This window comes from Oryctolagus cuniculus, chromosome 2, assembly GCF_051225735.1.
Source record: "Oryctolagus cuniculus isolate XC-2025 breed Fujian yellow rabbit chromosome 2, ASM5122573v1, whole genome shotgun sequence".
Classification (NCBI taxonomy): Eukaryota; Metazoa; Chordata; class Mammalia; order Lagomorpha; family Leporidae; genus Oryctolagus; species Oryctolagus cuniculus.
In genome coordinates, this window is record NC_142868.1 from 40,825,698 (window position 1) to 40,838,066 (window position 12,369).

The 12,369-nt window shown below is 39.9% G+C and overlaps 1 protein-coding gene across 6 annotated transcripts in view; it reads left to right on the forward strand.

The window, feature by feature from the left end:
- Positions 1-12,369, forward strand: part of ATP10D (ATPase phospholipid transporting 10D (putative)) — a 113,027-nt gene that overhangs the window by 31,728 nt on the left and 68,930 nt on the right. For all 6 annotated transcript variants that reach the window (XR_016228876.1, XR_016228877.1, XM_089325375.1 and 3 more), the window contains 2 exons: positions 7,575-7,779; positions 9,800-9,885. Coding sequence is in view for 4 of the 6 variants with exons in the window: in XM_089325375.1 (XP_089181501.1) it covers positions 7,575-7,779; positions 9,800-9,885 (291 nt within the window). In the remaining 2 variants the exon portion in view is untranslated. The remainder of the gene's footprint in view (positions 1-7,574; positions 7,780-9,799; positions 9,886-12,369) is intronic.

Genomic DNA, 12,369 nt, shown 5'->3' on the forward strand with positions numbered 1-12,369 from the left:
TTCTGTAGGAAAGTAGCACTTGAAATAGCAAAAGCTAGCTGAGAAATTAAACATTGAAACTTTCGTGTGCCACAATTAAGTTAGAGTGAACTATTACCAAAAATCTTTAAGATTATTTTTAAAAGAGAGCCATCTGTAAGATGTTAAAAGCATGTCTCAAGGTAATAGAAATGTCTTGGGGTTGGCACTGTAGTGTAGCAGGTAAAGCCGCCGCCTGCAGTGCCAGCATCCCGTGTGGGTGCTGGTTCTAGACCCAGCTGCTCCACTTCCGATCCAGCTCTCTGCTATGGCCTGGGAAAGCAGTAGAAGATGGCCCAAGTCCTTGGGCCCCTGCACCAACATGGGAGACCTGGAAGAAGCTCTTGGCTCCTGGCTTCGGATCCACACAGCTCCAGTCGTTGCGGCCGCCGTCTGGGGAATGAACCAGCAGATGGAAGACCCCCCCCACCCCCCGCCTCTCCTCCCTCTCTCCAGCACTCCTCTCTGTGTAACTCTTTCAAGTAAATAAGTAAATCTTTAAAAAGCAAGAGAAATGTCTTAAAAATAATATCAATGTTTCAAATAATTTGAGTGCCTACTATGTGTTTGGCAGTGAGAGATTTGTTTAAATTTCTTAATCTCCATGATTTTTTAAAGATTTATTTTGTTTATTTGAAAGAGTTATAGAGAGAAGTAGAGACAGAGAGGTCTTTTATCTGCTGGTTCATTCCCCAGATGGCTGAACGGCCAGAGCTGTATCAACCCGAAGCCAGGAGCCAGGAGCTGCTTCTGGGTCTCCCATATGGGTGCAGGGGCCCAAGAACTTGGGCCATCTTCTACTGCCTTCCTAGGCCACAGCAAAGAGCTGGATCAGAAGAGGGGCAGCCAGGACTAGAACAGGCACCCATATGGGATGCTGGCACTTAAGGCCAGGGCTTTAACACGCTGCACCACAGTGCTGGCCCCTCTGTGATTCTTTTTTTTTTTTTTTCCTGTTAACACTTGGGCCATCCTCCACTGCCTTCCCAGGCCACAGCAGAGAGCTGGACTGGAAGAGGAGCAACCGGGACTAGAACCAGGCACCCACATGGGATGCCGGCGCCACAGGCGGAGGACTAACCAAGTGAGCCATGGCGCCGGCCACCTCTCTGATTCTTAAAATGAGTCCAAATATCAGTGGCCTTCCAAGATAAAACATCGGGTTGTGTGAGATTTTATAAGCAGTGGTTGTTCAACTCTGGTAGTACTTGTGAGAATGTATTCTGGAGTGAACTGTCTTTTCAGACTCCAGGACCACTTAGGGATGTGTGTGACCTTGAACAAGTTACCTAATATGCCAAGGTCAACTTTTTGTGGTTTGTAAAAAGGGGGCCATAATGTATTCACATACAAATCATACAACAGATACAGAAATTAAATGTCTGTATGTAAATGAGTATAATAATGCCCTAGAACTCTCTAAGGAGTTAACAGAAAATGCATAGCATAAAAAAATTATGTATGGATATCAAAATTGTTTGCAGCAAAGTAACCTTTCTGTAAAGATTTTATTAATTTATTTGAAAGGTAGAGTTACAGAGGGAGAGAGAGAGAAAGGTCTTCCATCCATTGGTTCAACCCCCAAATAGCCACAATGGCTGGAACTGTGTCGATCCAAAGCCAGGAGCCAGGATCATCTTCTGGGTCTCCCATGCAGGTGCAGAGGTCCAAGCTCTTGGGCCATTTTCTACTGTTTTCCCAGACCATAAACAGAGAGCTAGACTGGAAGAGGAGCAACCAGGACATGAACCTGCACCCATATGGGATGCCAGGGCCGCAGGCAGAGGATTAGCCTAGTATGCCACAGCGCCGGCCCCAAAATAAACATTTTTTTAAATATGTGAGAGTATGTTATAAAGTTCTAGATTTGATGAACTTTATGACAACTCTCACATATAAAGCAATTGATAAGTCTTTGCTGCTGTGTTTCCAAGGATACATTATTATAAATTTTTAAAATTTTTATTATAAATTGTTTATAGTGTTTTATAGGAAAACATAAAAAATCATAAACTAATTCATAAACCCCTTCCTTCCCTCTTTACATTTTATGAAGAAGTAGAATTTCATGTTCTCTACCTCTCATTCTTATCTCTCTCTCTTACAATCTCCCACCCATTGGAGTCACTGCTAATAGTTCAGTGTGTGTTCATTCCAACTTTTCCCGATGCCAACGTGGCAGCCCTATTTGATACTGAACTCTTAAAGAAGTAAAAATAGGTTTAGAAGCTTTCCTGAAGAAGGGATTGTGAGGGCTAAACCTTAACCTGTGAGAATCTTACACAAGTACAAACAACCAAGTAGATGTAAGAAATTCGATCTGGGAACTCTCATTTAGCCTGGCGGTTAAAATGCTTGTGTCCCGTATCTGAGTACCTGAGTTTGATTCCCAGCTCCAGATCCTGACTGCAACTTCCTGCTAATGCAGACCCTGGGAGGCAGCAGTGACAGTGAAGTGACTGGGTTCCTGCTACCCATGTGGGAGACTTGCATTTAGTTCCTGGCTCCTTGCTCTGACCTGGTCCAACCCAAGCTGTTGTGGGCATTTGGTGGTGTCCCCTGTCCCTTCTCCCTGTCTCTCCAATATATAGTAAATTCTATTTCTTCATTTAGGCTCTGGGAGAATGTGAAAGTCTTCTTACTATTTTAATTCTCCATAGAAATGTAGCCTCATTTTCTATTTACCACCATCATAAATATTCAAAGCCAGTTAATGTGGCAGTGATATTGTCACTTAGCTTGTAGTTACTTCCAAACATGAAGCTTTCTCATGCTTTCAGTCTTTATTCCTCCGCTCTCAGCAAAAGCATTCTAACAGAAGAGCTGTCTCACTTGTCTTTACCTAACTCATTCTTGATCATTCTTTAAGACAGTTCAGAACTCAACTCCTCTAGTGCTAAATGCCCTTCCTGATTGCTCGCTTGTCCTGTGCATCTCCCACTCTTATGAAATTGTAATTTGTGTCTATTTTTGAAATTTCAGCCATAACTCTTCTACAGTGAGGACCATAGCTTTACCACTTTTGTATTGTTAGCACCTAGCATGGGAACTGGCATGCTAAGTTCAGTGTGTTTATTGACGTGAACCAGCTGGTATTGGGAAAATTGGCTGTTTTTTAAAAATCCTGATCTATACTCCAAGTAGAGATAATATGAAGTGAAATCAGCTGTAAAACTGAATTCATTTGAATTTTATTTTAATATAGAATACATTTATTCCTTAAAGAAATCTTATATTTAAAAGAAAAATAAAATCCCAAACCTTATGAATAATCTTTGTCTTCCCAGCTTCATGTATTCTCAACAAATTTCTTTAAAGCTTTCTTCATATAGAAAGTAGAGGCCGGCACCGCGGCTCACTAGGCTAATCCTCCGCTTATGGCACCGGCACCCCGGGGTTCTAGTCCCAGTTGGGTGGCCAGATTCTGTCCTGGTTGCTCCTCTTCCAGTCCAGCTCTCTGCTGTGGCCCGGGAAGGCAGTGGAGGATGGACCAGGTCTTTGGGCCCTGCACCCACTTGGGAGACCAGGAAGAAGCACCTGGCTCCTGGGTTTGCATTGACGCAGCGCACCCGCCCCAATGCGCCCACTGTAGTGGCCACTTGGGGGGTGAACCAATAGAAAAAGGAAGACCTCTCTCTCTCTCTCTCTCTCTCTCTCTCTCTCAATGTCTAACTCTGCCTGTCCAAAAAAAAAAAAAAAAAAAAAAAAAGCTATGAAGCATAGATGGTGTACCTCAAATCATTTTTTACATTATCTGCACCTTTGCCTACATTCTTTTGACCTAGATGAAAATGGAACTCTTTTGTTAAAAAAAAAAAAAAATAGTAATCCTTCCATCTATATCCTTTTTTTTTTTTTTTTTTTTTGACAGGCAGAGTGGACAGTGAGAGAGAGAAAGGAGAGAGAGAAAAGGTCTTCCTTTTCCGTTGGTTCACCCCCCAATGGCCGCTGTGGCTGGTGCACCACGCTGATCCGAAGGCGGGAGCCAGGTGCTTCCTCCTGGTCTCCCATGCGGGTGCAGGGCCCAAGCACTTGGGCCATCCTCCACTGCCTTCCTGGGCCACAGCAGAGAGCTGAACCGGAAGAGGAGCAACCAGGACAGAATCCGGCCACCCAACCGGGACTAGAACCCCAGGGTGCTGGCGCCGCAAGCGAAGGATTAGCCTAGTGAGCCGCGGCGCCGGCCTCCATCTATATCCTTAATCCCATTCTTTGTTGTTTCTCCACATAGTTCCAACCAGCATCTACAAATCTGTCTTCTATTTCTTTCCGCGTCTTCCCCCGCAAACCCCTCTCCTACATTTGATGTGCATGCCCAGTTCTCATATCCTTACTCTCCTTTCTTTCCTTTGCAGTGACTACTTTCAGTCCTACTCCTTTATAGCTAACCTTTGGAAGCATACTATGTCTTCAGCCTCAGTCACTCCTTGATTCACTGGGAGGCCACAGTTTCTCCTTCACTCTCCCTATCAGCAATTTCATGCTATCAGCCTTTTTCAAGGTCATAGACCTCTTCCTAACCAAATACAGCAGGCACTTTGGTCTTTACCTGCAGTACCTCTTTGTGGCTTTTGACTATGATTCCTCCCTCTTTGAAATGTCCTTCTCCCTTGATTTCTCTGACTTCAGTTCCTTTTGAATCTTTTTTTTTTTTTTAAACTTTTCTGTCTCTTGCCAGTCTCTTTCCCTATGGACTCTTACATTCTTATCTGTGTCAGTTGCCCTCTATACACCTAGGACTTCCAGATTTATCTCTAAACTCATGAGCTCCAGATCAGAACCCTCAAACTTGTAGACTTCTCCAACTGCATATCCTACCCCACATAAAAATTTTCAGACTGAATTTAATATCTCCACTGTGATGCAACCAATTGCCTCCAAACTCTGAGACATGGGGAAGGACACCATCCATCACTCAATCCTAAAATTTAGGATCAGTGGTGTCATCTTTGATAATTCTTTTGCATGTACTAAGTCAGAAAACTTGATTGTTTCTAATACATAAACTTGTCTTGATTTTGTCTTCGATCATCTCTGTTGCTATTTCCTTAATTCTGACAAGTTTTATCTTTCCCCTAAATTATTGCAGAAACTTTTCCATTGGTCTCTTGGTCATTTCTACTCCTTCCTAGGTTGTCAGCCAACACTCTACCCACTCTCTGTCTCAGGAGTTCGCAAATATGAGTAGAATCATATCCCTCTTGACAAGCTTTCATGATCCCCCATTTTCTGTGGAATGAAATTCCTACTCCTAAGTATGGCATGTAAAACTGAACCTCAAAAATATGACCCCTGCCTATTTTTTAATCTTCTGTCATTTACTTCCATGGAATAACTAACTGGTACATATGGACACTAGAGAAAGGTTTAAAAAAGACCAAATAGGGCCAGTGTTGAGGCATAGCGGGTTAACGCCCTGGCCTTACCGTCAGCATCCCATATGGGTACCAGTTCTAGTCCCGGCTGCTCCTCTTCCAATCCAGCTCTCTGCTATGGCCTGGGAAAGCGGTAGAGGATGGCCAAGTCCTTGGGCCCCTGCACCCATGTGGGAGACCCAGAAGAGGCTCCTGGCTCCTGGCTTCGGATTGGTGCAGCTCTGGCTGTTGTAGCCATCTGGGAGTGAACCAGCGGAGGGAAGACCTCTCTCTCTCTCTCTGCCTCTGCTTTCTCTGTGTAACTCTGACTTTCAAATAAATACATTTAAAAAAAGAAAAAAAAAGACCAAATAAACCATTGTTTTGCCTTTCTGCTTGGACTGCCAAACTCTTAGGTATTAGGTGATTTCCTTTAGTTGAATTCAACACTGGGCATTAGGTATTCTAACAGACTATTTCTAAAATATATTTTCTTTGGTAGTCCTTTAACTATTTCTTGAAATATCTGATAAGTTATATAAGAATTGGCCTATGGTGACATTTCTATTTAATCTAATGAATTAGTAATTTTTAATATGTTGATTATACAGTTTAGACTATAACTACTTCCCAGGATCATTTGCTAGCGAATTTGAACATTTAGTCCCATATATACAGTAGGAAAAAACCCTACTTTTTTTTTTTTTTTAACAGGCAGAGTTAGACAGAGAGTAAGGTCTTCCTTTTTCCTTTGGTTCACCCCGCTAATGGCACGCTGCGCTGATCCGAAGCCAGCAGCCAGGTGCTTCCTCCTGGTCTCCCATGGTGAGTGCAGGGCCCAAGCACTTGGGCCATCCTCCACTGCCTTCCTGGGCCACAGCGGAGAGCTGGACAGGAAGAAGAGCGACTTGGACAGAACCGGTGGCCCAACTGGGACTAGAACCCGGAGTGCCAGCACCGCAGGCAGAGGATTAGCCTAGTGAGCCGTGGTGCCAGCCAAAAAACCCTACTTTTAAAATATGTACATTTTTGTGAAAAATACTAGTTCTTGATGGATATTTGGGAGACAGAGTGGGGAATGAGACAGAACTCCCTGTGATTTGTTGACAGCATTGTATGTGAAATGCTACTTAACTGTTAATTTGTTCCACCATACAAGTTGTCTCATTCTACTCTAAGGAAAATGCTTCATGGAGCATAATGAATGCTGTTGGCCTGAAACTACATGAGAAATCTGACAAAAGCTTTAACATAAATCAGAATATTTACCTTACCTAATCTCTTTCCTTTAAAAAGATGTATAGAGTGGGAAAGTCACATTTTATAAAGACATAAAATTTGCCATCTCCTTTCTAGGGATCAGCTGCAGCAGATTCTGGACTGTTGGAGACAATTTAGTCATCCCTCAATATGTGTAGGGAATTTGTTCCACAACCCCAGCAAATACCAAATCTCGGGATGCTGAAGTCTTTTATACAAAATGACAGTGTCTGCATAATTTATATACATCTGCCTATATGCATATTTTAAATCATCTTTGGGTTACTTATAATACCTAGTAAAATGTATATATGCTGTGTGTTGTTTAGGGAATAGTGACAGGAAAACTCTGTGCATTAAAATTTTTAAATATTTTTCATCGCAATTGTTTGAATTTTCAGATGCAGAATTCATAGATATGGAAGACCAATTATGTTTCCATTAATGATAATTAGAGGTGTTAATATGGTGGTGTCATGATTTTCAAAACATTGTTCCTGAATATTTTACTGCATGACTTTTTGGTTTTTTTGATTGCCCATCTTATTGGCCTAGATGGAAAGCACTCTGAAAGCAGATGGGTTGTGTAGACCTCTGAGTTCTTGGTTCCTCACTGAAGGGCAGCAGGCAGGAATTTCTTTGTATAAGTAAGCCCATCAAATGTTCAATGCAGTTTTATTCTAGAATTATGCACAAACTGCATAATGGTTCAAAATCCCACAGGGAAAAAAAGCTGAAAACCGTGTTTCATGGCTTATTAATTAAATTTTCAGGTGAAGCGTTTGTATAACTGAGGTTTTACTGTGGCTTCCTTTTTAGCATTTAATAGACTAAAATTCATCCCACTGTTTTAAACCTACTTTAAATTATACACTAAAAAATAAAAACTATTACATGTGTCTTTGGCTTAATATTCGTTTCAAAACTTTTGTTCAATTTTAGGAAAGAGAAAAAATACATTGACCACTGTTGGAAAGATGTCACTGTTGGAGACTTCATTCGCCTTTCCTGCAACGAGATCATTCCTGCAGATATGGTTTTACTCTTTTCCACTGATCCTGATGGAATCTGTCACATTGAGACTTCTGGTCTGGATGGAGAGAGCAATTTGAAACAGAGGCAGGTGGTTCGGGGATATGCAGATCAGGTAAGTAATGTGTTCACAGTTGGTGATTTGGTGACATTTTTTCCCCTACAAGATGACTGAGATCACAGAGTACAGATAAAGAGATTTTTCAAATTCAGTGACAAATAGAATCCCAGAAGGTTTAATCCATTTCTAGTTATTGGTGGAAGTGCACTCTATTTAGTAGATGACAGGATGAAATGACTTTGGGATTCAAACACTTCAGTCTGACAATCATATTTTTTGGGGGAATTAAAGGAACATGACGGAATTATTTTAAAATTTGGAAATTGTTTTGCAGAAGAAATAACCACCTGGTGTTTTTAAACTTAGATTTCATATCTTATATTTTATTGTCCATTGCTCTTAAAAGTCTTTAAACAGTTTTTATAAAAGAAATGTATAACTTCTCATGCCACATAGCTTTCACTGTGCTGTTTGAAGGAAGCAAGAACTTTTCAATTATTATAGACATAAGTTTTGCAGGAATCACAGGTCTGCCATTTATTACTGTATAACTTTGGGCAAGCCATTTAAGCCATTTATATTATACATCCATTTCTTTATCTTAAGATGAAATGATTGTGTCACTTTTGTAACAGTGTTGTAAGATTCCATCAATGTAAATATACAAAACGTCAGACCTAAACCCTAAATATCAACTTTTCTCCCCTTTGTCTGGAAGCACTTTAGATGAAGTGTTTTAAAGTCTAATGATCCTCTCTTACCTAATCTCGTACTAAGTCCAAGTTCCTTCATCTTACACTTATGAATCAAAAAATGTTCCAGCCTGCTAATCTCTATCTCTGAGCAATTCCATCTTGTCATGTCGGGCCCTTCCTTCTACCTGTGAGTTTCATTTAGACCCTCTGTGATTGACCTACCTCTGAATTTACTGCCATTATGACACTTGGAAGCTGTCCGGCATCAAAGACATTGGTAGAAATCTTGCACACCTTGGAATTCTGTTATACCACTGAATATCTACTTCGAGGCTGATGTTACTTTGTTAATCAAAACACTTGGTTTCCATTAAGGGTAAGCAGTCTGAAATCCAATGACCTTGATGTAATTCTGATCAAGGTACCTTCTTGTTCTGAGAAATTTGCCAGATTATTGATCCTCTGTGTGTCTCTTTCCTCATGTTATTTACACCTAATTATAGTACTTAATTCATGAGGTTGTAAAGAATAAATTTGTTAACATATTTAAAGTTTTAATATAGATTTTGGCATATCAATAGAACTCAATTGATATTATTAGCAAATCAAGTCATATTACCATATAACTCACCTCTTCCTGTTTGCTATGCATAACACACAAAATCATACTTTATGAGATATATCAACTCAGTAGTGTTCCTTTTATTAACCAAAAAAACCATAGAAAAATAAATGACTTAAGGTAGACATGGCTTATTCTTAATGAATCCATTCATTATAGAAGCTGTGTTCATTCTATAAGGGCATATCACTTACTTATTGGTTTCATAAGGCATTCTAAAATTATCTGGTTGATCCACTAGAGAATTTTGTGAGATATTGATACATAACTTATCTTTACATTTTTGTAACTTTTATTTAAAAACATAAATTTCCAAAGTACAGCTTTTGGATTACAGTGGCTTTTTAAATTTTTACTTAGAAAATTTGGCCGAGACCAGATGCATATCTGCTGAAAGAGTTCACATATACTTTAATCTCAGAAAGTTTTTCTATTTATTATTTGGTAAATTACATAAATATTTTTATTGCCTTACTGTTAAAATGATGAGCACAGAGCCCTGCACCGATTCCAGTCTGTGATTCAAACATCCCCACTACCTGCAGATGTTTGCTGATAGCCTCAGACCGTTCTGATCTGAGCTGTGGCCCTTGACATTCAACCTATTCTTTCCTTCACCTGGGAAATTTATGTTAACAAAATTTATGGCCAAAAATGCTTTGCTGGTATATTAAGAATTGGTAAAAGTAATAAAACTAATATCAAACACTTAATTTACAATTCTTCTTGTTTTGTGATTTAAAAAACATACTTTCAGGAATCTGAAGTTGATCCTGAGAAGTTCTCCAGCAGGATAGAGTGTGAAAGTCCAAACAATGACCTCAGCAGATTCCGAGGCTTCCTGTGAGTGATGCGTGACTTACCTCTGTGGGTGTGAGTGGAACCGTGCTTAATAAAGCTTTTATACCCTTAACTCAAGCTACCACCAAAGGCCATATGTTTAGCCACCCTGTAAGTGTGGATGATGTAGTAGACATTTTTACTTATAAGGCAGAGAGAGAGAGCAAATGCATGCCCATCTGCTGATTTGCTCTGCAAATGCCTGCAATGTCTGAGCTGGTCCAGGACTGAGGCCAGCAACTGGGAATGCAGTCCAGGTTCCCTATGTGGGTAGTGAGAACACAGTCACTTGAGCTGTCACTACTGCCTCCCAGGGTCTGCATTGGTGGGAAGCTGGAGACAGGAGCAGAACCAGGAACTGAATCCAGGAACTCTGATATGGGTGACTTAACCACTAGGCCAAATGCCAGTTTCTGTATTTTCATAATTTGGTAGCTATTCACACACACACACACACACACACACATTTAAAACAATAGCTAAAATAAAACTTTGTTCTTGAAATATCCTTAGAAGGGCATTTGGTATTATGGCATAGAGGGTAATTCCACAGCCTGCAGCTCTGGCATCCCATATGGGCATCAGTTTGAGTTCCAGCTGCTCCACCTCCGATCCAGCTCCCTGATAATATGCCTGGGAAAGCAGTGGAAGATGGCCCAAGTGCTTGGACCCCAGCACACATGGGAGACCTAGATGAAGCTCCTGGGTCCTGGCATCAGATCATCCCATTTCCAGCCATTGTGACCAGTTGGGGAGTAAACCAGCAGATGGAAGCTCTCTCTCTGTCTCCCACCCGCCATAGCTGTGCCTTTCAAAGAGATCTTTTTAAAAAAATTTCCCAAGAATCTCTTTCAGTACTCCACAAATGTGTTATATGACTCTGTTAAATCCCAGACATGTTAGCTGTTTGGATGATGGTATCTGGCCAGAAATGACAGCTTAGATCCTGCAGAATTGGAACAGCCGGTGAACAAGTACACTTGGCCAGTTGGGAAACGTGTCTAAGGGAGGAGTTAGGGCATGTGTGCATTCTGCAGGCTTCATGTGTCATACACATCCCTTTTGCAAGCGCAGCTAGAACTTGGGGTCTTCAGTACTTAAGACCCCACTGAAGAGCTTTTTGACCTTGAGTCAAGTTATTTACAATCTGATCCTAATTTCACTCATTTTTAAAAGGAAACAATTAAACGTACTCCATATTGGTAAATTATGGGAACAGAAATGTTCCTGAGTGACTTTTTAAACCAGAATTATCTTGATACTATTACTCTGATAGCAAAAGCATACAAAAGCATTTAAGGACAAACTAATACCTCTCATGCACATAGAAGCAAAAATTCAAAATTATGAAAAGTAAAACCCAATAATATAGGAAAGGGGTAATATATCATGACCCACTGGGAATTGTGCTAAAAATGCAGGGTTGGTTTAATAATTCACCATGTTAATATATATTAACAAATAATATTAAAGAAGTGGAAAAAATAATGACCATCTCATGGATACAGAAAAGGTATTTGACAAAAGTCTAACTTTTATTCCTGCGGTTTGGAACTAGAAGGGAAATTTCTCAACCTGAATAACCTAGCAGAAACCAGCAACTAGATCTTAATGGTAAAACACTAAATGTTTTCCTCTAAGACAAGGAGTAAAACATGGATGTTCACTCTCACAACAGTAAGGCAAGAGAAGGAAGTGAAAGACAGTAAATAAGAAAGAAAGAAGTAAAGCTGTCTTATTCATAGAGAATGTGGTGGTCTTTGTAGGAAAATTTGATAAAATCTACAAAAAGTGAGTTTAATAATGTGGGAAATAAGATCAATGTACCAAAAATCAATGATTTTTTGTACACTAATGAACATCAGATATTAAAATTTTTTAAATTTTATATTAGCATCACAAAAATAATATGCCTAAGGATAATTTGACAACAGATGTGAAAAAGTCATACATGGAAAGTCACTAAACACTAAGAGAAAGTAAACACCTAAATGAGAGAGAAATGTCACTCCTGGGTCAAAAGACTCCATATCGTTATGATGCCAATTCTCCCCCACCCCCCGAAGTCAATCTATAGACTCATTACAATCCCAACCAAAATGCCAGAAACATTCTTAGAAATTGATAAACATATTGAAAAATGTATGTGAAAACGTAAAGATCCTATAATAAAGCAATTAAGAAATTAACAAAAAGCTAACACCACATGATTTCAAGACTTACTAAAAAAGGTTTAATAATCAAAGAAGTGTCATTTTGGCATGAAAATAGATCAACAGATCAATGGAAAAGATTATAAAGTCCAGGAATAGATCCAAATGTTTATGAACCACTGTTTTTTGACAAAGATGCAAAGGCAATTTCATAGAGAAAGGTTGCTTTTCGAGAGATGGCTGCAACAGTTGGATATCTATTTTCAGACGAAGAACTGTAATCTGTACCTCTCACCAGTTATAAAACGGATTCTAGATTTACATTTAACCTTAA